This window comes from Eucyclogobius newberryi, unplaced genomic scaffold (genome assembly GCF_026437365.1).
Source record: "Eucyclogobius newberryi isolate DKJ021-1_F unplaced genomic scaffold, fEucNew1.0.hap1 SCAF_21, whole genome shotgun sequence".
In the NCBI taxonomy this organism is placed as follows: domain Eukaryota; kingdom Metazoa; phylum Chordata; class Actinopteri; order Gobiiformes; family Gobiidae; genus Eucyclogobius; species Eucyclogobius newberryi.
The window spans coordinates 3,653,805-3,681,162 of record NW_027315846.1 but is presented as its reverse complement, the minus strand read 5'-3'; the positions used below and the strand labels follow the sequence as shown (position 1 = coordinate 3,681,162).

Genomic DNA, 27,358 nt, shown 5'->3' with positions numbered 1-27,358 from the left:
GGTGTACAACCATGTAACAACCATGTAATATGTACTACAGAGTGCTTATTACATAGTTATTACATATACAACTGAGTGCTTTTTATATATACAACAAAGTATTTTTACAATGTAATAAGCACTCTTTGATGCCTCAGATACAGGACACTAGCTTTAAACAGAGGAACCTGATCTTCTGAAGCCCTGGTGGACCCTCATGGACCCTCGTAGACCCTCATAGACACTCATAGACCCTGGTGGACCCTCATAGACCCTGGTGGACCCTCGTAGACCCTCATAGACCCTCATAGACCCTGGTGGACCCTCATAGACCCTCATAGACCCTGGTGGACCCTCGTAGACCCTTGTAGACCCTCATAGACCCTGGTGGACCCTCGTAGACCCTTGTAGACCCTCATAGACCCTCATAGACCCTGGTGGACCCTCATAGACCCTCATAAACCCTGGTGAACCCTTGTAGACCCTCGTAAACCCTGGTGGACCCTCATAGACCCTGGTGGACCCTCGTAGACCCTTGTAGACCCCGGTGGACCCTCCTGCTGTAGACCCTCTTAGACCTTCGTGGAACCTCCTGGACCCTCATAGAACCTCATGGACCCCTATAGACCCTGGTGGGCCCTCTCAGGCTCCAGCTCCACGCTCCGCTGCAGATGAATCCCTCTCAGACCCTAAAGACTCAAAGACGGAGCACTTAGGTGGAGCGGCCCTTCCGGGGACCTGAGCTGGTCTTTCAGGAGCACTGGACCAGGACTCACTAAGAGCCCGGCTCTCGTTTCCTTCCCAAGTTTACTTTTGCTTAAGAGGATTTCCCTTTTCATCCCGGGCCCTTCAGCCGTGTGTGCACAACGTTAGCTGGACTTAGAGGACATGTTATTGGTCCACACTGGGGCCTGGGACACTGAGAGGTATTTAAAGTACTTCAAAGTACTTTACAGAACTTTGAAATATGTAGTAACGTCAAAATGTGGACAAACAAAAGCATAAATACTATAATCCTTTCAGTCATATTCTCAGCCTAAAACACGGATTCCCCATGTTTAGTCCTGACTCTGGCACCAGCAGGAGGCCGGTCCATGTTTAGTCCTGACTCTGGCACCAGCAGGAGGCCGCTCCATGTTTAGTCCTGACTCTGGCACCAGCAGGAGGCCGGTCCATGTTTAGTCCTGACTCTGGCACCAGCAGGAGGCCGGTCCATGTTTAGTCCTGACTCTGGGGCGAGAGTGTGGTTTTTTTTGTCATCAAGGTAAAGCTAACAACAGCTAGCATGCTAATGTGATTGTTCAAACTGCACATTCGATTAGTTTATCATCTTTAACGTGGAATAACGATATCGCACCCGAGCACGTTCGCCTTCCCCATTTCCGTCTTTCTCCGTCCTTTATCCGTCCATCTCTGTTTGTTTGTACTTCCTGTCATGCCCCGAGACAATAAACCCGTCCGAGCCGCGGCAGAAACTATGAACCTGGCGTGTTTGAATGCGACATGGACCGCGGTGTAATTACAGGAAATCTGAGCCGCTCGTGCTGTTTGCCCGCGCTCAGACGCTCGGGACGGTCCAGACGCTCGGGACAGGTCAGTCAATAACCGTAATGGAGCCGCTTTCAGCCGCTTTGAGCCGCTTTCAATCGAGGACAATAGAAATGTTGACTCGACCTATTTCATTCGCCGTCTGTGATTTTTGTCGACATCGAACCCAGCGAAGGACAGTTTGGGAACGTTTTAATTGTTTGTTTTGGTGCGTTTAACAGGTTTTTATCATCTTTTTTGCCATTTTATATTTTATTCGAACATAAATCGACAAAAACAAAACAGCAACTGAAGGGGTTTTCCCTATCTGTCTTTGTTTTGTAAGCGTTGCCCTCGTTGAACTCGTTGCCGTCGCTCTAGTCGCTCTCGTTGCCGTCGCTTTCGTCGCTAACGTTGTTGTCGCTCTAGTCGCGCTCGTTGCCGTTGCTCTCGTCGCCGCCACTCTCTCTCGTTATTCTTGTTAACGTTGCTCTCGTTGCCGTTGCTCTCGTTGCTCTTGTTGCCGTTGCTCTCGTCGCTAGCGTTGCCGTTGCTCTCGTCGCTAGCGTTGCCGTCGCTCTAGTTACTCTCGTTGCCGTTGCTCTCGTCGTTCTCGTTGCCGTCGCTTTCGTTGCTAGCGTTGCCGTCGCTTTAGTCGCGCTCGTTGCCGTCGCTCTAGTCGCGCTCGTTGCCGTCACTCTCGTCGCCGCCGCTTTCATTGCCGTCGCTCTCGTTGCCAACGCTCTCGTTGCCGTCGCTCTCGTTGCCGTCGCTCTCGTTGCCGATGCTATCGTTGCCGACGCTATCGTCGCCGTCTCTCTCGTCGCCGTCGCTCTCGTCGCCGTCGCTCTCGTCGCCGTCGCTCTCGTTGCCGTGCAGGTGCAGCAGGAGCACGATCAGAACACAGTAAAAAGGCGGCAACGTCTCCATGGTCGGCGAGGGGGATGAGTCGTCTCCATGGTCGGCGAGGAGGATGAGTCGTCTCCATGGTTGGCGAGGGGGATGAGTCGTCTCCGTGGTCGGCGAGGGGGATGAGTCGTCTCCATGGTCGGCGAGGGGGATGAGTCGTCTCCATGGTCGGCGAGGAGGATGAGTCGTCTCCATGGTCGGCGAGGGGGATGAGTCGTCTCCATGGTCGGCGAGGGGGATGAGTCGTCTCCATGGTCGGCGAGGGGGATGAGTCGTCTCCATGGTCGGCGAGGGGGATGAGTCGTCTCCATGGTCGGCGAGGGGGATGAGTCGTCTCCATGGTCGGCGAGGGGAATGAGTCGTCTCCATGGTCGGCGAGGGGAATGAGTCGTCTCCATGGTCGGCGAGGGGGATGAGTCGTCTCCATGGTCGGCGAGGAGGATGAGTCGTCTCCATGGGGGCGAGGAGGATGAGTCGTCTCCATGGTCGGCGAGGGGGATGAGTCGTCTCCATGGTCGGCGAGGGGGATGAGTCGTCTCCATGGTCGGCGAGGAGGATGAGTCAGCGGACGGTCGGAGCAGACGAGTGCGAAGCGCTGGCCGAGACGCGACGCGGCGCTAACAAGCGATTACGGGCTTTACTGCTCACTAAAGACCATTATTACCGCCCGCGCTCGCACTATTATAGCCTATTATCGTGTTTTATGGAGCAAAAGGAGCCGCTCTGGTCCAGCGGTCAGCGGAGAAGTATCGAGCTTTGGCCTTTTCTCCCGTTTGTTAGGGAAAACGACGAGCGTTCTCGGGTTCTACAGCATCTACAGCATCTACAGCATCTACAGCATCTACAGGATCTGCCGTTTGTGTCGTGTTCCTGAACATTTGACCTCACGTTTTATCGAGATATCGCGGAGGTCGTGCACTTTTTAGGTCGACATACGTGAAAACCTTTTCCCCTGTTCCAATGGTCAGATCTTTAAATATTTCAGAACGATTAATTATACAGTAAATGGATCGTTAACATTTTGTCACGCTTCCAGTGGTTGATTTATTCTTAAAAATGAACTTTGTCTGCGATTGAAGAAAAGCGGTGGGAAAGTTGTTTTAAATAATTTGAAATAATTTGAAATTGATTGGTAAAAGCAGTTTAAACGTTGCTTTTTAACGGCGGATTTGACCTGTTTCTGTTGGATCTCACATTTGTTCACTTTTTCCTAAGTTTTGTTCAAAAATGTCAGTCATGCATTACTGTGGAACAATCCAAGCAAAGCAATAACATCTCAAAAAGCAAATCCTCCAAAAAATAAATAAAATGTATCAGTGCTAGTGCGTCTGTTTACAGATTGTTTTTTTAAATATGTGTCAGATGTATCTCCCCGTCTCCCTCCTCTCCCTCCTCTCCTCTCCGTCATGTGTTCTTGGTGTTGATGAGTCTGAGTGCAGTGTCCACTAGGGGACAGTAATGACTCGCGTCTCCTGAGACCGATGAGGTGTGAAAACACCTCACGATTTAAGGCTGTGAGACTCTGGGTTTGTTACGGCCGAGATTACGTAACGTTTTCTTCATACTCAGAGATTGAGTTTGATTAGTTTTAATACATGTTCGGAAGTACCTCAAAATCATGAAAAGAATAATATTTAGCCCTAAAAAATCCTATATTTGAAAATGGACTAATTCAACAAACAATAGACAAAATGCATTAACCACTTTCCTTTGGCCACATTATTACTGTCTAATTGTATTCTTTACTTTATCTATCGTCCTGCACAGCTCTGGGTTTTTTCATGATTTTTTATTATCATTTTTATTTTTATTGTAAATTTAAATGTTATTTATATTATCGATATTATTGTCATAATTATTATTAGTAGTAGTTTTAGTATTATTATGTATTTATCTATTTTATTGTTACAATTATTTTATTCAATATTTATTTCTTATTTATTTACTTATTTACTTTTTTAATTATTTACTTATTTTGTTATTATTAATACATTGATTGATTGATTTTTTCTTTTCCCCTTCTTTCTCTTTTCCTGCGTATCTCAGTTCATTTTAAGTCTGTTTCTATTGTTTTACGTTTAAAAATGAACAAACAAACAAACAAATCCTATATTGAAATCAAACATTCAAAGGCTTTTGCCATAAAGAAACGTCACTGTTTTATATTTCAACGTTTCAAATCACGTGAACAATTAGAAAAGAGACATCGCCACTAACGGATTGTAACGAAGTGAAACGCAGTTAATTAAAGTCCAGTCTCCACGAACTCACCAGGACATTATCCACCAAAGCGAGCCACAGACTCAAAGTGGCTCTTCTGTGACTCTTCTGTGACTCTTCTGTGGCTCTTCTGTGACTCTTCTGTGGCTCTTCTATAGCTCTTCTGTGACTCTTCTGTGACTCTTCTGTGACTCTTCTATAGCTCTTCTGTGACTCTTCTGTAGCTCTTCTGTGACTCTTCTGTGACTCTTCTATAGCTCTTCTGTGACTCTTCTGTGGCTCTTCTATAGCTCTTCTGTGACTCTTCTGTAGCTCTTCTGTGACTCTTCTGTGACTCTTCTATAGCTCTTCTGTGACTCTTCTGTGGCTCTTCTATAGCTCTTCTGTGACTCTTCTGTGGCTCTTCTGTGACTCTTCTATAGCTCTTCTGTGACTCTTCTGTGGCTCTTCTATTGCTCTTCTGTGACTCTTCTGTGGCTCTTCTGTGGCTCTTCTGTGACTCTTCTGTGGCTCTTCTGTAACTCTTCTATAGCTCTTCTGTGACTCTTCTGTAACTCTTCTATAGCTCTTCTGTGACTCTTCTGTGGCTCTTCTATAGCTCTTCTGTGGCTCTTCTGTGGCTCTTCTATAGCTCTTCTGTGACTCTTCTATAACTCTTCTATAGCTCTTCTGTGACTCTTCTGTGGCTCTTCTATAGCTCTTCTGTGACTCTTCTGTAACTCTTCTATAGCTCTTCTGTGACTCTTCTGTGGCTCTTCTATAGCTCTTCTGTGACTCTTCTGTAACTCTTCTATAGCTCTTCTGTGACTCTTCTGTGGCTCTTCTATAGCTCTTCTGTGACTCTTCTGTAACTCTTCTATAGCTCTTCTGTGACTCTTCTGTGGCTCTTCTATAGCTCTTCTGTGACTCTTCTGTGACTCTTCTGTGGCTCTTCTGTAACTCTTCTATAGCTCTTCTGTGACTCTTCTGTGGCTCTTCTATAGCTCTTCTGTGACTCTTCTGTGACTCTTCTGTGGCTCTTCTATAGCTCTTCTGTGACTCTTCTGTGGCTCTTCTCTAACTCTTCTGTGGCTCTTCTGTGGCTCTCTTCTGTAGCTCTTCTCTGTCTCTTCTGTGGCTCTTTTGTAGCTCTTCTGTGGCTCTTTGGTAGCTCTTCTGTGGCTCTTTGGTAGCTCTTCTGTGGCTCTTCTGTAGCTCTTCTGCGGCTCTTCTGTGGCTCTTCTGTGGCTTTTTGGTAGCTCTTCTGTGGCTCTTCTGTAGCTCTTCTGCAGCTCTTCTGTGGCTCTTCTGTGGCTCTTTTGTAGCTCTTCTGTGGCTCTTCTGTAGCTCTTCTGCAGCTCTTCTGTGGCTCTTCTGTGGCTCTTTTGTAGCTCTTCTGTGGCTCTTCTGTAGCTCTTCTGTGGCTCTCTTCTGTGGCTCTTCTGTGGCTCGACTCACTTCTCACTCTCTGTATTTTCCTAAACAAATGTGGGCTGGGCAGAGGAAGTGAGGCCGGGGCAGAAGAATGGCCCAAACCAAACTTGAGCCGGACTAAACCGGGCCAATGCAAAGGCGACGTAACTGATGTGCAGGAAGCGCTGTGATGCCTGTGCAAACAAAGGTGCGGCTCCCGCGGGACACCTGTGGCCTACCTGTGGCTCCCCTGTGGCTTCCCTGTGGGCTCCCAGTGGCCTAACTGTGGCCCCCCCTGTGGCCTCCCTGAGGTCCCCCTGTGGCCTCCCTGAGGTCCCCCTGTGGCCTCCTTGTGGCCTCCCTGAGGTCCCCCTGTGGCCTCCTTGTGGCCCCCCTGGGGCCTCCCTGTGGCCCCGGTGCATGCTGGGGGATTACGCAAAGCCACGCCAGCTCAAACACAAATCAGAAGTTTCTCTGTGTTCGTCTGTTTGTTGTAAAACGTTTTTAAAGAGTGTAAAATGTTACACGATGATGGCCCAAAATGTATCAAGAACGTATTATTTAATGGAACACGTCGTTTGGTAATTGATCTTGATGAGTCTTGATGGCTCTTGACGAGTCCTATAACACCAAAGAAGAAGAATAACTCCTCAATGACTAAAGTCTAAAGTCTAAGATGTAGAACTACAGTAGGCTGTAAGGTAACACTTGGATACCAACCGCCATAAAAAAGGAGCAGGAGAAGGTTCCTTGACGACTCCTTGACGACTCGGTGACACTCGTGCATTTTTGACCCCTGCTTGTCCATCCATCACGACCGCTGACGTGGACCGTGCGTCTGCTCCTCAGGCCAGGCCCCGCCCCTCAGACTCTCGTACCTGAGCCGTACCTGCCCCGTACCTGCCCCGTACCTGCCCCGTACCTGCCCCGTACCTGCCGCCGCCGCCGGGCCAAACACTTCCACAGATAAATCTCCTCCTCAGACAGCGCACCAACCAAAAACAGCATCCATCATTCTCTGCAGCTCCAGCTTAGACTCGGTGCAGACTACAAGCTGTGTATTATGTTACTGTAGTACATCTAGTTACTGTAAGAAGTACTCTAAGAAGGTTAGAGCGAGTCAGCTCTGTGAAGAGGCGAGCCCGATTGCTGCAAATGTGCATATTTTCCGAGCTAACTTAGCACAAAAACGACTGAAAAACATGGCATTATTTTAGTATATTCACACAAGATAAAAGCGCATTTCACGTTTGTGTTTACTTGTTTGTAGCGCAGATTAAATAAAGATGATTATTTGTTTGATTTTGTGACCTGTAAAAATGGATTAACCAAAAGACATCCTCATAATTCACCGTGAAGGTAATAAAGAAAACGGGTTTAGCTGGCGTTCAGAACCCGGGGCCGATGACATCTTCACATTCTATTTTTAACTAATTGGTGAAGCGGAATAAATCAGAGCAAACAATTCTTCTCTGTCAAAAATGATTGAGCAGGATTTTTAATGAACGGAAAACATCTGGAAGCAACATGACACACTTGAGCTGTCAATCACACGTTAGCGGGCTAGCTTCCTGACGCTACAGCGCGGATGTATCAATTCAAATTCCTCTGTCATGTTTATGTCCCTAGTCATAAACATGATCATTTTAGATCTAGATAATTTTAAACCGGTAGAAATGAACTAAAACGATTGAAAAAGCTCTATTCATAACTGATAAGCCCCGATTTTTGTTAGTATAAAAACAAAATGTTACACAAATTTAGCGTATTATCCGTAAGTCGCACCTTTTTTCATTGTTTTGGCCGGGGTGCGACTTATACTTATATTTATACTTATACTCCAGTGCGACTTATATATGTTTTTTTCTTCTTTATAATCATTTTTTTGGCTGGTGCGACTTATACTCCAGTGCCACTTATATATGTTTTTTTCTTTTCTATTATACATTATTTTTGGCTGGTGCGACTTATACTCCAGTCCGACTTATATATGTTTTTTTCTTCTCTATTATACATTATTTTTAGCTGGTGCGACTTATACTCCAGTGCGACTTATATATGTTTTATTCTTCTCTATTATGCATTTTTTGGCTGGTGTGACTTATACTCCGGAAAATACGGTAAGTCCGGATCGTTACCTATAATGCAATACTGCGAAACATCCCGCGCAAAGTAACGACATCGCCGTGACAATGAGTTGTAAATGGACCACCGACTGAACACTGAACTTAAAGGCACGCTACGTAACTTTTCTGCCCATATTTTTTTTCATCATGACCTTTTGACCTTTCGGACCACATACAAGCTCGATCTTGCGTGTCTAATCGTCCCCAATAAAAAAAAGGATAAAAGTCAACAGTGAAATGAGCCGTTGTTTGCTCCGCGCCGCGTAAACGCTCTCACCAGAGTAAACAAAGCCGCCTTGTTTGCCCCGCTTGAATAATTGAGATGTTGACGTTTATAATTACACGCTTGGCCAGCCACCAATTATCTCTTGCCATTTGTTTGCCGAGGCATTCTTTTGCGTCCCCTGCGCCTACCGGGAGTCGAGAATAAATCACGCGTGGAATCTTCGCCGTCCCGCTCGCTGACGGATGGATAGATGCTGGAGATATTACGGCTCTGGCATTCCATGACCCCGATGTTTTTGACGAGTATTAATGGGCCGGGTTTTTGAGATGCGAGGTGCAGGTTCAGTCAGGAGCGCAGCCGTGGCAACCGTCGCGACCGCAGCAAGTAGAGAGGGCGAAAAATACAATAAAAATGCACATGCGTAGACTAGAGCTGGGTTGAAATAATCGATTTTCCGATTTTTAATCGATTCACATATTAATGACTGATTATCAATTCATAGGTCTAAAGATCGATTTTTAAAAAAATATATATATTAAAAAAAAAAAAAAAAAATCTGTTCTACATTTCCCTCAGTGAACTTCAATCTACCTTCAAGAAAGATAATTCAGGACTCCTGGATTATCTTTCTTGAAGGTAGATTGACCCTTAACCTTTTCATCAGTCTTCCATCAGTAACTACCAATACTTGTAAGATTTGCTGTTTAATATTGATACAATACTAGTTTTAACATGTTGCTTCTCTACACAGTCATGAAGTGAAGGAAACGGTTCAAATACATTTTTCATTTTTAATAACATTAACCCCCGGATCGAATCGAAATCGGATCGAATCGGAAATCAGATCGAAATCGGAGCGACTCAGATGGGATCTGAGAAATCGGAAAAAAACTATTTTGAAACGGAAAAATCGGAATCGAATTGATTCTTGAAATTTGAATCGAAACCCAGCTCTAGCGTAGAGAGCGTTTTCAGGTTCGTTTTTTGTCGTTGAACCGTGACATTTTGGCGCGACGTCTCAGAAGGCGTCAAGGTTCTTGCTAATGTTCGTCATAACACATTAGTTTTCATTGTGCTGCTGCTTCTTTTTTCAGTTGCTGCAGAACTCTGAATTGAGCTCTGCACGTTTATCCAGCTGGAACGCCAACAAATTAAACCTTTTGTGCAGAAAAAAGGGTTGAACAAAGTGCTGCGCGTGCACGTTTCAGTCCGTATTTACGCTAAAATAGACTATAGTATCTTTAGTATCTTTATTATCTATAGGACGTGTTGGCCCGGGCTCGGGTTTTGTTTGTTTTTGTTCCTTTGGGTGCTTCACCTTTTGGCGTCCGCCCAAACCGCACCATGCAAACCGTAAAAACAGACGCGAAATCATAGGTTGTCGAGAGCTCTCGAACCAACGAGCGTTGGGAGGGTTACGTCTTACTAAGATTCTTACGTATTTAAAAAACGATTAGAAATGCCGAACGCCGAACACGCGCGATACGAACGCTCAAGCACGCACTGCCGTCAAATGTCTTCCGTCAAAGATAAAGAGAGGGATGACCGTGTCTCAATTACAACGTGATTATGCGGGTCATATGTCCTCGAGCACGATAAGACGCACTTCACTGTCACCACTGAGAAATACCGTCTCCGCACTTTCCCAAACGACCCCCCTGTGACCTGGCAACCTGACAGTGAACCTGGCAACCTGACAGTGAACCTGCCGAGAAGTCTGCAACCGCATCGTTTGGAACCGGTTTCCCAGACAGTCAGAAGTGGCTATTAATATGAATAACGACAAGCTCAGCCACAGGTTTATTTTTGTTTTCGGGTGATGGGTGGTTACAGGTGTGGCTCTGCGCTGCTGTGCACTCGGGATAAGACCACGCCACGCCCCATTGGACTTTTTCAAATATATACAGTAGTTTTGGCCGGGGTGTGACTTATACTTATATTTTTACTTATACTCCGGAGTGACTTATATGTGATATTAACGTATTTTCTGGACAAAAAGTTCCACCGGAGTCTGAAAGGTCAAAAAGTCACGCTAATGATGAAAAAAGATGGTCAGAAAAGTTACGTAGCGTGCCTTTAAGTTCAGTGTTCAGTCGGTGGTCCATTTACAACTTATCGTCACGGAGATGTTACTTTGCGCGAAATGTTCCACAGTATAGCATTATAGGTAACGATCTGGACTTACCGTATTTTCAGGACTATAAGTCGCACCGGAGTATAAGTCGCACCAGCCCAAAAAATTATAATAGAGAAGAAAAAAACATATATAAGTCGCACTGGAGTATGAAATGCGGTTGCAAGTGTGAAAATAACAATATCACATATATAAGTCGCTCCTGAGTATAATTATATAAATATAAGTATAAGTCACACCCTGGCCAAAACTATGACAAAAGGTGCGAATTATAGTCCGGAAAATACGGTATTTGTTATTTTCACACTTGCATTTCATACTCCAGTGCGACTTATATGTTTTATTTCTTCTCAATTATGCATTTTTTGGCTGGTGCGACTTATAGTAGTTATATATACGGTATTTGATTATGAGTATTTGAGGCTCATTGGAAGTTGCATTTAATCCTCACCTAAACAATAACTTTGCTATAATCGTCATTGGTTTTCAAGGGCATTCGTGTTCACCTTTTCAAACACCTGTGGGCGTGTTCTGCACATTTCTCCGTCTTCCAGTGAACCCTCGCTCCGCTGGCTGCTGGGAAATGCAGTCACCGTGTGTGGGTGATGGATGACACCTGTATTTGTTGAGCAATCCGGCCCCGCTGCGTGCCCTTTTGTCTTTTCTCCTTCTCACCTTTTCTTTTTGCGTGGCAGCAGGTTAACTCCCGAGCCAAAATAAACCCTGATAGTCATCGTTCCATCTGCGCGTGATGTACGAGCTGCTCCTCCGCGACTGAACCTGCGCTGCCCGGTCACGTCGGGGGAAGCGCTAGCGCTAACGCGGTCGGTGGCGGTGACGTCGGCATTTTTTCCAGCAGTTTTCTGGTTGTGAAAATAAAAGGCTCGACGTAGTTCTGTCTCTTTAGTTGTTCCGGTAATGTGCTTTTGGAAGGAGAACTAAATGCTGTCACTGTTCATTGCATTAGCGCTCATGCATTTTCAGTGGGAGAGTTAGCGTTAGCATCCAAACATCACAAAGTATGAAAAAAAAACAGTTTGAGCACACAAGGGACACAAGAACACAAGAAAACATGAACATGCGTAGTTTATTTGTTTGTATGTGTAGCATTGTTTTGTGCAGACTATCAGTGTTTAGCGCCTAAGTTAGCATACGTGCTAACATCTACGTTATAAACATTTCTTAAATCTATGCTCGACTATAATGCGCTAAAAGAGACATTTTGACGATTCAATTTTTGATTTGCCTCATCAAACACGACAAATCCTGAAAAAAAACATGACAAATCTTGCACAATAACACGACAAATCCTGCACAAAAACACGACAAATCCACCACAAAACTTTAGTAAACTTGAGTTAGTTTTTACAGAGGACAGAAGTTCAGATCAGTACCAGGCAGTTCTAAACATGTCACTCCTGTAGAGGTTCATATTATAAGGTTAAAGCGTCTGCATCGTGACACTCGCCTCGACATGACCTCGTCCTAAGAACACGTGTCCTCAAAAGCCCATTTTACATCAATGTAATTCAGCGAAACAAAGTTAAAGTCAGTTTTGAACAATAATCCACAACACAAGTACAAGATTAAACGCATTATTAAACTGTAACAACTGATTGGTGGAATTCAGTGTATTATTATTGGCAAAATATCAACTACTAATAACCTGTTACACGAAAGCTGACACTACCTGGCACGCTGAGCTACAAGGGCATGGCATATTATAAGTACACGTGTTTTTAAAGAGGTTCGTTTGTGTTTCAAGTGCTGCTGCTGTTGTGCTGTCAGACTCCGCCTTAAATCTCAACAAAGCGTGTACCTGCGCCGTGTACCTGCTCTGTGTAACTGTGCCGTGTACCTGCTCCGTGTAACTGTGCCGTGTAACTGTGCCATGTACCTGCTCTGTGTAACTGTGCCGTGTAACTGTGCCATGTACCTGCTCTGTGTAACTGTGCCGTGTAACTGTGCCATGTACCTGCTCTGTGTAAGTGTGCCGTGTAACTGTGCCATGTACCTGCTCTGTGTAACTGTGCCGTGTACCTGCGCCGTGTAACTGTGCCGTGTAACTGTGCCATGTACCTGCTCTGTGTAACTGTGCCGTGTAACTGTGCCGTATAACTGCGCCGTGTAACTGCTCCGTGTACCTGCTCTGTGTAACTGTGCCGTGTAACTGTGCCATGTACCTGCTCTGTGTAACTGTGCCGTGTAACTGTGCCGTATAACTGCGCCGTGTAACTGCTCCGTGTACCTGCTCTGTGTAACTGTGTCGTGTACCTGCTCCGTGTAACTGCACCGTATAACTGCGCCGTGTACCTGCACTCTTTACCTGCACTGTTTACCTGCGCCGTGTACTCTCACTGATGCCTCCAGGGCTCGATTCCCAATCAGATTACTGCGAACGTACCAGAAAACTACTCTTTTAACAAAGACTTTTTAAATATAGACTGTGTGCAGGTCTGGTCCGGCCGTTTGAGGGGAGTAACAGCCCTCAGGACCCAAACGTCTTCCTTGTCATGATGAACATAAAGCCCCAAAGATTTGTTGAATTATGCACACCCCAAAATACACATCGTAGTAGTAGCAGCACCAGCAATAATAATAATAATAATAAATTATAATAATAGCAATAATAATCATATTTTTTATCCTTTTGTCCTGAGCAAAAGTTCTGATCCCCCCCCCCCCCCCCCCCCCCCCCCCCCCCCCCCCCCCGTGCTCCCTGCAGCACCTGTCCCAAAACCGTCTTCAGGTCCACGTGACGCGAGCTGTCGGAGCCTTTGTTTCCCCGAGACGAGGAAACATTCAAACGAGGAAGCTCACAATCCGTCAATCGCGCTCCAACTGTCAGAGCGAGGCTGTAACAGGACACTCGCCAAACTAGATCCTCGCCGGCTGAAGAAGAGCGAGTGGTTTTTCTTGAATATCACTCAACGGCGAGGGATCGTTTTTGTGCATCTGCAGCTGCATCTCTTCCTCGGCGTTTTGTAATATTTATCCTTTTCTCGTCGTCTTTCAAAAACAATGGGTTTGACCTTTGACCTTTTGGCCTTGGCGTAATATAATGTGTGTGGTATAACTGGACAATGTGTCACCCTACTCCCTACTTGCAGCAGCAAATACATGTAATGCTGCAGTGATGTAGTGTAAAAGACAAGAGAAAGAAGTTACCGTATTTTCTGAAGTATAAGTTGCACCAGCCAAAAAATGTATAAAAGAGAAGAAAAAAACATGTATAAGTCGCACTGGAGTATGAAATGCGGTTGCAAGTGTGAAAATAACAAATAATATCACATGTAAGTCGCTCCAGAGTATAAGTATAAGTATAGATATAAGTATAAATATAAGTATAAGTTGCACCAGCAAAAAATGCATAATAGAGAAGACAAAAACATATATAAGTTGCACTGGGGTATGACATGCGGTAGCAAGTGTGAAAATAACAAATAATATCACATATAAGTCGCTCCGGAGTATAAGTATATAAGTATAAATATAAGTATAAGTCGGCCAAAACTATGAAAAAAGGTGCGATTTATAGACGGAAAATACAGTACTTACAAAGCCTTTTTTTGCACAACACATTAGGTCAGGAAAGTGTCCCGTGAAAAAGGAGATTTTCTGACCATAACCGCTTTCATGAATTACTTTTGTAGCGTCCTGTGAAATGACGGCTTAAAAGTACTTTGTGTGTGTAACGGCAACTCATGGTCTCTTGGGTCACACAAACCCATTGTGTCCGTTGTCACTTGACACCGCTTGTCACATCGCACGGCGGTAATTACAGGCTTTGGATTCAACCCCGTCCCGAGCCGCGGGGTGTAAACGGCGAGGCGCGTGGTTCAGGTCTGACGGTTCTGTCAGCGCCGGCATTAAAAATGACAAGTCTCACTTTCTCTGACCGGAGTGCACCCGCTCGGCCGAGGATGAAACACAAACACGGGAATCGCAGTCAGAGTTTCAGTAAATACTAGTGTCAATAGGACTGAGCTGTTAATCTCCTTTAATCTGGAGTCAGTCATTTCTAAATATCAGTGACCATCTTATTGTGGTGGTTTAATTGACAGGTTAATCCTCAGTAAAAGCTCAGATTTTGGAGGATCAAAGTTTACTATGTATTTAATTTGTATTTAATGGCAATGATTAAAAGTATTGGTATTTTTTATCCTAAAAAATATATATATTGGAAAAATATTTTAAATTATTTTTACTAGCGATAATAGAAAAATGGGCAAATTCAAGGCGTTTGTTACAATGTATTATTCTTTATTAATTAATATTAGAAATGCCTTGGATTTAAGCCCGTAACTAACTATAAAAAATAGTATAAAAGTATTTTGATGATAATAATTTGATAATTTGGGATATAAATACTCTAAAACACATATGAAAAGACCTTAACAAAGACATTAATACATCAAAATGTAAAAAAAAACTACTTTATTTAGTCACAAATGTATTTACAAAGTCTCGATGTACAATAGAAATAATCGCTTGACTTGTCGACGTGGTGTGAAAAATCATGTTTGACTAATTTGGAAACAAAAACATACAAAAGAGAATTTTTAACACCAGTTTTAACACATTTTGAAAACACTTTTGACACAAGAGATACTTAAGTATTGCCAAAAACATTCAACATTTGCTGACGAAGCAATCATCAGAATCATCAGGTTTCTGCACTGGATTTTATGTGTCTCGCAAAGGAACATCGTAGATTTATTGCCCTTGACCAGGTGTCGCGTTCTCTCTCTCGACTCAAACTTGACTAGCTCTGTCGTCGACGCCGCGACTTGCCCGGGAGTTCGCGCCGGGGTCAGGTAAACGTTCTGTTCTCACTGTTCGTCTGCCATCGGCTGCTCTTCGTTTGTCTTTGAGAGCGAGGGATCGGCCTCCGCTCGAGTCAACACTGCATTCATCGCTGTCATCGCTCCGTCCCCGCAGTACTTTCATATTTTGCGCAGTCCTTGCACTAACCTCACATGTGGGCTTGTACAATCGCCCGGGTGTGCGTTCTCACGTAGCAAGGATATTAGTCATTTGGCCTTGCTTCACAAACAATCAGTTGATTTTAAGGTAGTTGTTATATGGTTTGAGAAAACAAATTTGTTGTATTATTCTTTCTGTCATGTCGGCTCTATCTACGCTAGTTTGACAGGCATAAGCTCGAGATGCACTAAACCAGGTCTAAAACATCTCTGATACTGACCACCGCAGTCCAGAAGAATCCCACAGGAGATGCACTGAACCAGGTCTAAAACACCTCTGATACTGACCACCGCAGTCGAGAAGAATCCCACAGGAGATGCACTGAACCAGGTCTAAAACACCTCTGATACTGACCACCGCAGTCCAGAGGAATCCCACAGGAGATGCACTGAACCAGGTCTAAAACACCTCTGATACTGACCACCGCAGTCCAGAAGAATCCCACAGGAGATGCACTGAACCAGGTCTAAAACACCTCTGATACTGACCACCGCAGTCCAGAAGAATCCCACAGGAGATGCACTGAACCAGGTCTAAAACACCTCTGATACTGACCACCGCAGTCCAGAAGATGAACCAGGTCTAAAACACCTCTGATACTGACCACCGCAGTCCAGAAGAACCCCACAGGAGATGCACTGAACCAGGTCTAAAACACCTCTGATACTGACCACCGCAGTCCAGAAGAATCCCACAGGAGATGCACTGAACCAGGTCTAAAACACCTCTGATACTGACCAACGCAGTCCAGAAGAACCCCACAGGAGATGCACTAAACCAGGTCTAAAACATCTCTGATACTGACCACCGCAGTCCAGAAGAATCCCACAGGAGATGCACTGAACCAGTTTTAAAACACCTCTGATACTGACCACCGCAGTCCAGAAGAATCCCACAGGAGATGCACTGAACCAGGTCTAAAACACCTCTGATACTGACCACCGCAGTCCAGAAGAATCCCACAGGAGATGCACTGAACCAGGTCTAAAACACCTCTGATACTGACCACCGCAGTCCAGAAGATGAACCAGGTCTAAAACACCTCTGATACTGACCACCGCAGTCCAGAAGAACCCCACAGGAGATGCACTGAACCAGGTCTAAAACACCTCTGATACTGACCACCGCAGTCCAGAAGAATCCCACAGGAGATGCACTGAACCAGGTCTAAAACACCTCTGATACTGACCAACGCAGTCCAGAAGAACCCCACAGGAGATGCACTGAACCAGGTCTAAAACACCTCTGATACTGACCAACGCAGTCCAGAAGAATCCCACAGGAGATGCACTGAACCAGGTCTAAAACACCTCTGATACTGACCAACGCAGTCCAGAAGAATCCCACAGGAGATGCACTGAACCAGGTCTAAAACACCTCTGATACTGACCAACGCAGTCCAGAAGAATCCCACAGGAGATGCACTGAACCAGGTCTAAAACACCTCTGATACTGACCAACGCAGTCCAGAAGAACCCCACAGGAGATGCACTAAACCAGGTCTAAAACACCTCTGATATCCTGGTTTACCTCATCTCTATATAGACCCTACCCACTGCGGACCAGGAAGAGCACCAGGTTTGGAGACCCTCTGATCACCATTTTGCACTTCAAAAATCCATTATGATAATATCACTTAGACTTTGGAATGTTTGCCTAAGGCCGAATTTGCAACGGGCACCAACGGCACCAACGGCACCAACGGGCACCAACAGCGCCAACGGCACCAACGGGCACCAACGACGCCAATGACGCCAACGACACCAACGGCACCAACGGCACCAACGGGCATCAACTGGCACAATCACGCTACGCATCGGTCAAATTAGGTTGTAGTTATACATTTCCAGCGTCCACAAAGCTCCAGACTTTACGGGAGATTTTACGTACCGCCTTCAGGACCTCGGGGAACGACCCACACTGGACTATCCATCCATCCATCCATCTTCTTCCGCTTATCCGGGGCCGGGTCGCGGGGGCAGCAGTCTAAGCAAGAACTCCCAGACTTCCTACTCCCCAGACACTTCCTCCAACTCGTCTGGGGGGATCCCGAGGCGTTCACAGGCCAGCCGAGAGACATAGCTTAGAGGCAATAAGCTGCTTGGCGGCACACACTGGACTAAGAAAAGCTGATTGTCGGACCCACAACATGCAATGGCAAACACGGGGCCCGGCGAGCAATGGACGAAACGTGTATGTGACCTAACTAATGCAAGATGGCTTATTATCACTCTGCGAAATCACCACCCAAACAACACGTAGGAGATATTAAAGGAGCCGGTGTTGAGACGACGTTGCTGTAGCTCCAGGTGTAAATACGGGCCAAGATCTTAACGGATGAAAACAATGAAAAGGAACGGCATCTAAACGACCGCAAAGCCCTTCATTTCGTGGTTTCGTAGTTTTACTCCAGTTCAACCTGTGCTTTACCCAAACTGCACGCTCGGCCGTAGACGTTTCAGTGTTCAGCGTCCTCCGGTCTCCTGTCGGGGCACGTCGGGTCATCCCCCGGCCCGCGCTCTCCGTTCAAACGGGCCAATCGAGCTCTCGCCGATCCGGTTTTCGTCTTTGTTGACAGATCGCCGTTGTCGTCCTCGTTGCGAAAGCGTCGGATGGCCTCGGCTGACAGCGGCACGTCGGCACATCGGCACGTCGGCGCTGGCATTTCATTTCACAGCCGGGTCAAATGAGCTGTGACGCCGCCGACTGTGGAAAGGTTAAAATAACAATCCAGAATCATGTAATGTATTTTGATTGGGATTAAACGCTTTGTACTGTCAGTTTGACGAGCGAGGACATTTTACGGTTCAAGACGTTTTGTTTTCTTAATTCTAAAATAGGGTTTGTGGTTTTATAGACCTCGATGTGGCTGATCGGTGAGGATAGTTTAGCTTTGATTAAATTATATTCCCTTTCATTTGAGTTGTGTCTTTGGGTTTTCATCCCGTCCTCCCTCGATTTGCAGCTTTGGTCTGTGTAAAAAACAAACACAAATCGATCAATTTAAGCCAATGTTTCAATCAAATGCAAGAACACAAAATAAACTTTCTTTGAATATTTAGAGTGTTTTTAAACATGAGAGCTAAAAACCATATGCATATTCTTGTCCTCAAAGTGTTAATTTATTCATTTATTTGAAACAGAAAATCCCTTTTACTTTAAGTTCAAATTAAGTTTAAAGAAAAGGCCCCAAAATCACATGTAGTAACCAGCCACAAGAATTTTGCCATAATTTAAGAGAAATTATAAGTTTAAAAAAGGGTAAGAACTAAACCTGTAGCTGTCTGTAGCTCGAGTGGCCGCTAGTGTAGTCTAAACCACTGGTTCCCAACCAGGGGTACGCGGTATTGCGTTTGTGGTTTACAGTCTGTACAGTCCGGATAACAACTACGATTATCAAAATACGACGGGTCCCGATTAGTCGATTAATCATCGCAGCCCCACATGGAGTAAACTGATGACTGGCCGTTCTCCAGGCGCAGAGAAGCTTGTGAATCACGGGTCTAAACTTAAACTCCAGCTCGTAATTGCTTCGTGCGAGCGGCTTGTGCTCCGGCGGCTGCAGCGACGCGTGCAGGCCTGGCCAACGCTAACGACGGCCAACGCTAACGACGGCCAACGCTAACGACGGCCAACGCTAACGACGGCCAACGCTAACGATGGCCAACGCTAACGATCCTCATGTGTTTCAGGCACGAACACGCCTCCACTGTATCCCTCCAGCGTGTCCCTCCAGCGTGTCCCTCCAGCGTATCCCTCCACCGTATCCCTCCAGCGTATCCCTCCACCGTATCCCTCCACCGTATCCCTCCACCGTATCCCTCCACCGTATCCCTCCACCTTATCCCTCTACCGTATCCCTCCACCGTATCCCTCCATATGCCTCCACCGTATGCCTCCACTGTATCCCTCCACCGTATCCCTCCACCGTATCCCTCCACCTTATCCCTCCACTGTATCCCTCCACCGTATCCCTCCAGCGTATCCTTCCACCGTATCCCTCCACCGTATCCCTCCTCCGTATCCCTCCTCCGTATCCCTCCTCCATATCCCTCCACCGTATCCCTCCTCCGTATCCCTCCGCCTCAGCCCTGCATGTTCCAGTGTGTACACAGCTGCCAACCGATACTGCTTCTGCTAATTTGCTCAATTAAACATATTGTCAATAAAAAAAACGAGTGTGTGTCTTCTGGGGTTTTTCCAGGGAAGTAATTATGGAGCCAAATAGCAGAGGAGAAATGTCTTTGTGTACGGTTTCCTCTTAATTCTTGTTTTCGTGGCGACTACTGGCGGTTCAGGTGTCGGGATAAAACCTCATCCATCACTCAAACAGACAGGGGGTCAGAGGTGAAGGGGACAGGACGAGTTTAGACGAGTATACACAACAACTTATTTTACAGACGTTGTATCTGTAAACAGTTTAGATCTGTGGTTTCTAACTGGTCCAAGCGGGTTTAACTGGATGACCGTTAAGGCCCCCAGAGCATTGTCTCGCACTCTTGAGTTTACTCTATGATACCTGTAATATTTTCTGTTTTTTGTCATATTTATGTCCACATTTTCCTTAAAACATATCTATCAATATAAAATGTACTACAAAGAACCTTTGATATTCAAACACTGTTGAATTCGACTTGAATTTGATATCGTTCTAAGTGGCCCCTAGGAAGAGGTCTCCGTACCCCTGGTTGGCAAACACTGGTTTACCAATTTACCCAAGGATACAAATAAAGACACCTAATCTTACCTAACCTACCTATTTCACTAAAATAGTTAAAATAATTATATGAATGACTTGAAGGCTAAAAATATTGTGGTTTCTCTTACTTTCCCTTACTTTGCCTCAGTTTATCGTACTTTCCCTTGGTTTCTCTTACTTTCCCTTAGTTTCACTTACTTTCCCTTAGTTTCACTTACTTTCCCTTAGTTTCCCTTACTTTCTCTTACTTTCCCTTAGTTTCCCTTACTTTCTCTTACTTTCCCTTAGTTTCTCGTACTTTCCCTTAGTTTCCCTTACTTTCACTTATTTTCTCTTACTTTCCCTTAGTTTCTCTTACTTTCCTTTAGTTTCTTTTACTTTTCTTTAGTTTCCCTTACTTTCCCTTACTTTCCCTTAGCTTCCCTTTGTTTTCCGTCAGTGCCACTGTGGTTAAACGTGTTGTGAGGGTCGACTGCAGCTCCTGAGTGTCCATCTCTTTTGTTCTAGAGGTTCTTGTTCTATAGGTTCTTGTTCTAGAGGTCCTTGTTCTAGAGGTTCTTGTTCTACAGGTTCTTGTTCTAGAGGTTCTTGTTCTAGAGGTCCTTGTTCTAGAGGTTCTTGTTCTACAGGTTCTTGTTCTACAGGTTCTTGTTCTAGAGGTTCTTGTTCTAGAGGTCCTTGTTCTAGAGGTTCTTGTTCTACAGGTTCTTGTTCTAGAGGTTCTTGTTCTAGAGGTCCTTGTTCTAGAGGTTCTTGTTCTACAGGTTCTTGTTCTACAGGTTCTTGTTCTAGAGGTTCTTGTTCTAGAGGTCCTTGTTCTAGAGGTTCTTGTTCTACAGGTTCTTGTTCTAGAGGTTCTTGTTCTAGAGGTCCTTGTTCTAGAGGTTCTTGTTCTACAGGTTCTTGTTCTACAGGTTCTTGTTCTAGAGGTTCTTGTTCTAGAGGTCCTTGTTCTAGAGGTTCTTGTTCTATGGGTCCTTGGACAGAGTATCTATCTGGAGTTTTGACCTATTGTGATTGTTTTACGTCGTTTTTCCTTACCTGCTCCTCAAATCCTATTCTTAAATCTGTGAATGTCTGACCACCGCCCGTTCTGACCACCACCCCTTCTGACCGCCGCCCCTTCTGACCGCCGCCCCTTCTGACCACCGCCCGTTCTGACCACCGCCCGTTCTGACCACCGCCCCCGTCTGACCACCGCCCGTTCTGACCACCGCCCCTTCTGACCACCGCCCGTTCTGACCGCCGCCCGTTCTGACCACCACCCCTTCTGACCACCACCCCTTCTGACCACCACCCTTTATGACCACCGCCCGTTCTGACCACCGCCCGTTCTGACCACCGCCCGTTCTGACCACCGCCCCCGTCTGACCACCGCCCGTTCTGACCACCGCCCCTTCTGACCACCGCCCGTTCTGACCACCGCCCCTTCTGACCACCACCCTTTATGACCACCGCCCGTTCTGACCACCGCCCGTTCTGACCACCGCCCGTTCTGACCACCGCCCCCGTCTGACCACCGCCCGTTCTGACCACCGCCCCTTCTGACCACCGCCCGTTCTGACCACCGCCCCTTCTGACCGCCGCCCCTTCTGCTTGTGCCCCTCAGGTCTGGTGGAGATCTGCCTCATGCACCCGCTGGACGTGGTCAAAACGCGGTAAGTTTCTCTCCTTTTTTTTTAAATTTTAAGCGTCTGCGGCTAAACGGGGGAAAGTGGCCGCTCGCACATCTGCTGCGGCCGCTCCGAGTTCCACACATTCCACCGCCGAGTGGCCAAAACCTTATTAACGCTGCACACGACCGACCGCCGCTGCCAAGAGGGCCTCGCCGCCGCCAAGAGGGCCTCGCCGCCGCCGCCGCGTGGAAAATGAAATGCATCGTTTGCGTTCACGCTCGCACGTTCAAACCAGAGAAATTAACACGTTATTAAAATGCCACCTTTTTCCCTGAGTCGGTCGATGACGCCGCGTTTCGCCCCAAATACGAAAAAATGACGCGCGAAGTTATGAGCGGCTTTAATGGAAGTCGGTGGGAGAGTGTGAGGGTTCGACACGGCCGCGGATAATTGGATTCGGAGGGAATTCGGTGAATCTGGCGTAATAAAAAGACATGATTCAGATTCATTAGGACACGGTGAAATGTGAAACGAGAAAATGCAATTGGAAATCTCATAATGGAACAGGAAGAAAGCGTGTCGGTTCAAACATTGTGGACTGTTGTGTATTTGACACAATATAATAAAATGAATAAACATAATCACATTGGACATTGCCAAAAACTGGAAAAAATCTATAGTTCACCAATTAAAATGAGATTTGTGGAAACTAAACTGTTCTACTTAACATGCGCATTACTGTCCAGCATAACATTATGTGGTCCTTAGCGTTTAGGTTGTTATTAGCCCTGGTTTTCCAATAGTTTGCCATGCTAGGTGGCTAATGCTAACGCTCCCACTGAAAGTGCATTAGAGATGACGTATGGAACAGTATTTAGAGTAATTGTAATATCACTTCACGATCGCAAGGTTTTTTCCAGAAAAATATCTAAAACGTTCAGCCCTAATTTGTAATTTCGCGGATGTTCACAAGAGCTGCACTAAACCAGGACTAAACCAGGACTAAACCAGGACTGAACCAGGACTAAACCAGGACTAAACCAGGACTAAACCAGGACTAAACCAGGACTAATTTAAGACTAAACCAGAGCTAAAGCACCTGTGACAGACCGGCCATAAACCAGGACTAACCAGGACTAAACCAGGACTAAACCAGGACTAAACCAGGACTAAACCAAGACTAAACCAAGACTAAACCAAGACTAAACCACCACTAAACCACCACTAAACCTAGACTAAACCACACCTTACCAAGAAGGACTAAACCAGGCCTTACTCGGGACTAAACCAGGCCTTACTCAGGACTAAACCAGGCCTTACTCAGGACTAAACCAGGCCTTACTCTGGACTAAACCAGGCCTTACTCGGGACTAAACCAGGCCTTACTCAGGACTAAACCAGGCCTTACTCAGGACTAAACCAGGCCTTACTCAGGACTAAACCAGGCCTTACTCAGGACTAAACCAGGCCTTACTCAGGACTAAACCAGGCCTTACTCGGGACTAAACCAGGCCTTACTCAGGACTAAACCAGGCCTTACTCAGGACTAAACCAGGCCTTACTCAGGACTAAACCAGGCCTTACTCAGGACTAAACCAGGCCTTACTCAGGACTAAACCAGGCCTTACTCTGGACTAAACCAGGCCTTACTCGGAACTAAACCAGGCCTTACTCGGACTTGGGACTAAACCAGGCCTTACTCGGACTTGGGACTAAACCAGGCCTTACTCTGGACTAAACCAGGCCTAACTCGGACTTGGGACTAAACCAGGCCTTACTCGGACTTGGGACTAAATCAGGCCTTACTCGGAACTAAACCAGGCCTAACTCGGGACTAAACCAAAACTAAACCACACCTTACCCAGGAGGACTAAACCAGGCCTAACTCGGGACTAAACCAGGTCTAACTCACCACTCATACACTGACCACTGCAGGCCAGGGCCCCCACTGCAGGCCAGGGCCCCCACTGCAGGCCAGGGCCCCCACTGCAGGCCAGGGCCCCCACAAGCTGCAATTCATTCCTATTTGGCCTTAAAACCCATTCGAACCCTGAACGCACCCAATCTCCGCAGCAACGTTGAGAAGCAAAAGTTCACCGACCACATTATGAAGCCAAAGCTAGTGTCAACACCGTAACATCAGCAGTTCTGCGCGAGCCGCTGTAATTGTAATGTAACTCTCGTGTATAATGTCTTATGTTTGGCCCGGCCCGGCTGTTGTCCTGCGGTGGGCCGTGTTCAAATGTGGGACGATTCCTTCGAGAGAGATGGATGAGTGCGGAGTGGAGCTGTCATGACGTGGCTAACTCGGCTAACCACGCGTTGTGTAGAGAGCGACTTCCGTCGATAGCATAAAAAACGAGACTTCCAGGCTCTGCGGCTAACGGCTAACAGCTAACGGCTTTCATCGGTTCGATTTAGTTTGGTTTTGGCATAAGATTAAAATATTCCACATCGACAGAAATTAAAGATTCAATGAAAGAAAGAAAAGTCTGCATAAATCACTAAATGTGTCAGTTTAGCCCTGGTGAATCCTGGCTTTAGTTCTGGTTAAATACTTGGTTTAGTGTTGGTTTTGTCCCAGAGTCACTGCTGGAGAACTGTGCAGTTGAATTGGGTCCAGATTCATGAAAGAAATCAAGATTAAAAGACGTTTAGATGGTTCCAGTGGCGCAAACATCTCCATAAATCAGTGATAGTCCTGGTTTAGTCCTGGTTTTGTCCTGGTTTAGTCCTGGTTTAGTCCTGGTTTAATCCTGTTTTAGTCCTGGTTTAATCCTGTTTTAGTCCTGGTTTAATCCTGGTTTAGTCTTGGTTTAGTCCTGGTTTAGTCTTGGTTTAGTCCTGGTTTAGTCCTGGTTTAATCCTGGTTTAGCCCTGGTTTATTCCCTGTTTATTCCTGGTTTTATCCTGGGTTAGCCCTGGTTCAATCCTGGTTCAATCCTGGTTTAATCCTGGTTTATTCCTGGTTTATTCCTTGTTTATTCCTTGTTTATCCCTGGTTTATCCCTTGTTTATTCCTTGTTTACTCCTGCTTTAGTCTTTGTTTAGTCCTGGTTCAATCCTGGTTTAATCCTGGTTTAATCTTGGTTTAATCAGTGTTTAATCGCTGCTAGAGAACTACACAATTTAGTTGTGTTTTTGGTCAAGATTCAAAGAAATGTATCGTCATGAAACACAGTCTTAAACTAATTTAAGTCTTACCTCCCATAACTATATATATATATGTGTATTGGTATATTTAGCTACCCGAAAATTGTAAAAAGGTATTAATATTCTAAACCTTTCCTAAATATTTGTAATTGAACCACCATTTTGACTTTTCCTCTGCCGTCTCTGACACGTCTTTAAAGAAGACCCTGGCGGGCGTTGGTCGTCTTCGCCGGGGTCGGGGTGAAAAGGTCAGACTTCCACCGGTAATAAAGCCGCGGCATTTCGTAAATCACAGCAGCAGCTTTCAAAGTATCACGTATCGACCAACGCCACGGCGCTCACCTTTGGCTTTCATCCCCCGCGCTCGCCCTCCGCCCGCGACGCCTTCAAAGTCCCGCCGTGATTTTAAAAGCCACGCCGGGCAATTTATCCACGGAGAAAGTGTGTGGCAGTAAATGACAAACATGGCGGGAGGATTTAGTGCGGAGAGGGGGGTATTAAGGGGGTACACGGGGGGGTACAAGGGGGGTTTGGGATTGTAAAGGACTATAAAGCTTTAGGAGCAGAGCACGACCTGTTAATGGCCTGGGCTCAGGACGGGACGCGGCGGCAGAACCTGCGGCTTGAGTTATCGCCCAGTTACGGTGAAGCGCGGTCGCCGAGCAGCGAAATATCACAGCGCTCCGAAACGAGATCAAGCTAGCTTTACCCGTCGCCAAACGGAGCGGGCGACCACGGGGAAAAACACCTGATTCAAACTTCTGCCCTCGAGAGGTTTAATCGAGCGAAATCAAATATATTTCATTTTATAGTCGGTCGATCGGTCGGTTCATTTACGATTCGTTGATTGTCGTGTTCGATAGATCGAGATGTGGAGTTTTAGAGCGCAAATAATGACTTTTTTCTCCTTTTTTACAATTAATTGCGCTGTTAAGTATTACATTTCTGTTTAAATTCTCTGAACATGTGCAAACTTTACAGTTTTAAGAGCTTTTTTGGTTCGCTCAGGAAACCTTAAAATGAGCAAATTGTTGCAAATTAGAGAATCCTTTTTGACCAATGCTCGAAGGTAGAACGACTAAATTACAAACAATGGGGAAAGTGCCCCAGTTTCCATAGCAACGGCCATTAAACATGATCGCCGGGCCATTTATTTAAACTTGCACCATTTAATACCTTTTTATGGTAAAATTTAGGTTCTCGTACGTTTAGCGAACTTAAAGATACATCAAGACTAAAGCAAGACTAAAGCAAGACTAAACCAGGACTAAACCTTGACTAAACCAAGACTAAACCTAGACTAAACCTAGACTAAACCTAGACTAAACCTAGACTAAACCAAGACTAAACCAAGACTAAACTTAGACTAAACCTAGACTAAACCAAGACTAAACCAGGACTAAACCAAGACAAAACCAAGACAAAACCTAGACAAAACCTAGACTAAACCTGGACAAAACCTAGACTAAACTAAGATAAAACCAGGACTAAACCAGGACTAAACCTTGACTAAACCAGGACTAAACCAGGACTAAACCAAGATTAAACCAAGACTGAACCACACCTAACCCAGGAGGACTAAACCAGGCCTATCTCGGGACTAAACCAGGTCTAACTCACCAGTCATACACAAACTGCAACTCACTCCTTCAAAGATAGAAAGACTTAATTAAAAGACAAAATCAAACACAATTGGGAAAGCGCCGCGGTCTCTCCAGCAAAAAGGAATCGCCATTAAACACAAAACATTTTTTAACCATGCTCCATTTAATCTTTTATGGTAAAAATTTGGCTCTCGCCCGTTTTGCCAACTCAAAGATACAGCGAGAACACGTTGCCACGGCGAACAAGCCTCCACCCTCCTCCACCATGCGTGTTTCACTCCCTCGTATTACTCGTCCCAAACGTCGACCGTAAAAACCCGCCGGACCTTCGCCCTCGACGTGGAACCGTTGGCGTACAGTGAGCGGCGCATTCTTGATGCTTTTCCTCGTGGTTCTCGGCCCCTGATGTTTGCACACTCGGATTCATAAAGGCGCGTACATACCAGCTAATTGGGACGGGGGGGAAGCGGGCTGAAATCTATTAGCGCGGGGCCGTGGGAGCGGGGGGCCTTGGGAGCGGGGGGCCTTGGGAGCGGGGGACCCAGCCGCGACACACCTCCGCTGGGCTCTCCGCGCTCAGGCATGGCTCTTATTAGGCACCGACTTCCCCTTTAATGTCCACCGGCTCGAAATGAACGCAACTGGAGCAAATTTAGCCTTTTTTTTCACTTAACTATCAAAGGCTTTCCATATTGTTTCCTCTCTTTTTTTCTTTCTTCGCTCTCTCAAAGTTACAAAATGTCGGCTGCACGCATGAGAAACGGCGTGTTTATGGAAGCGCAGATTG

General features: G+C 45.9%; 1 protein-coding gene across 1 annotated transcript in view; it reads left to right on the top strand.

Annotated features, from left to right (window-relative positions):
• Positions 1-27,358, top strand: part of slc25a21 (solute carrier family 25 member 21) — a 231,495-nt gene that overhangs the window by 102,808 nt on the left and 101,329 nt on the right. The window contains exon 2 of the mRNA XM_072457582.1: positions 21,808-21,856. Within this exon, the coding sequence (XP_072313683.1) occupies positions 21,808-21,856 (49 nt within the window). The remainder of the gene's footprint in view (positions 1-21,807; positions 21,857-27,358) is intronic.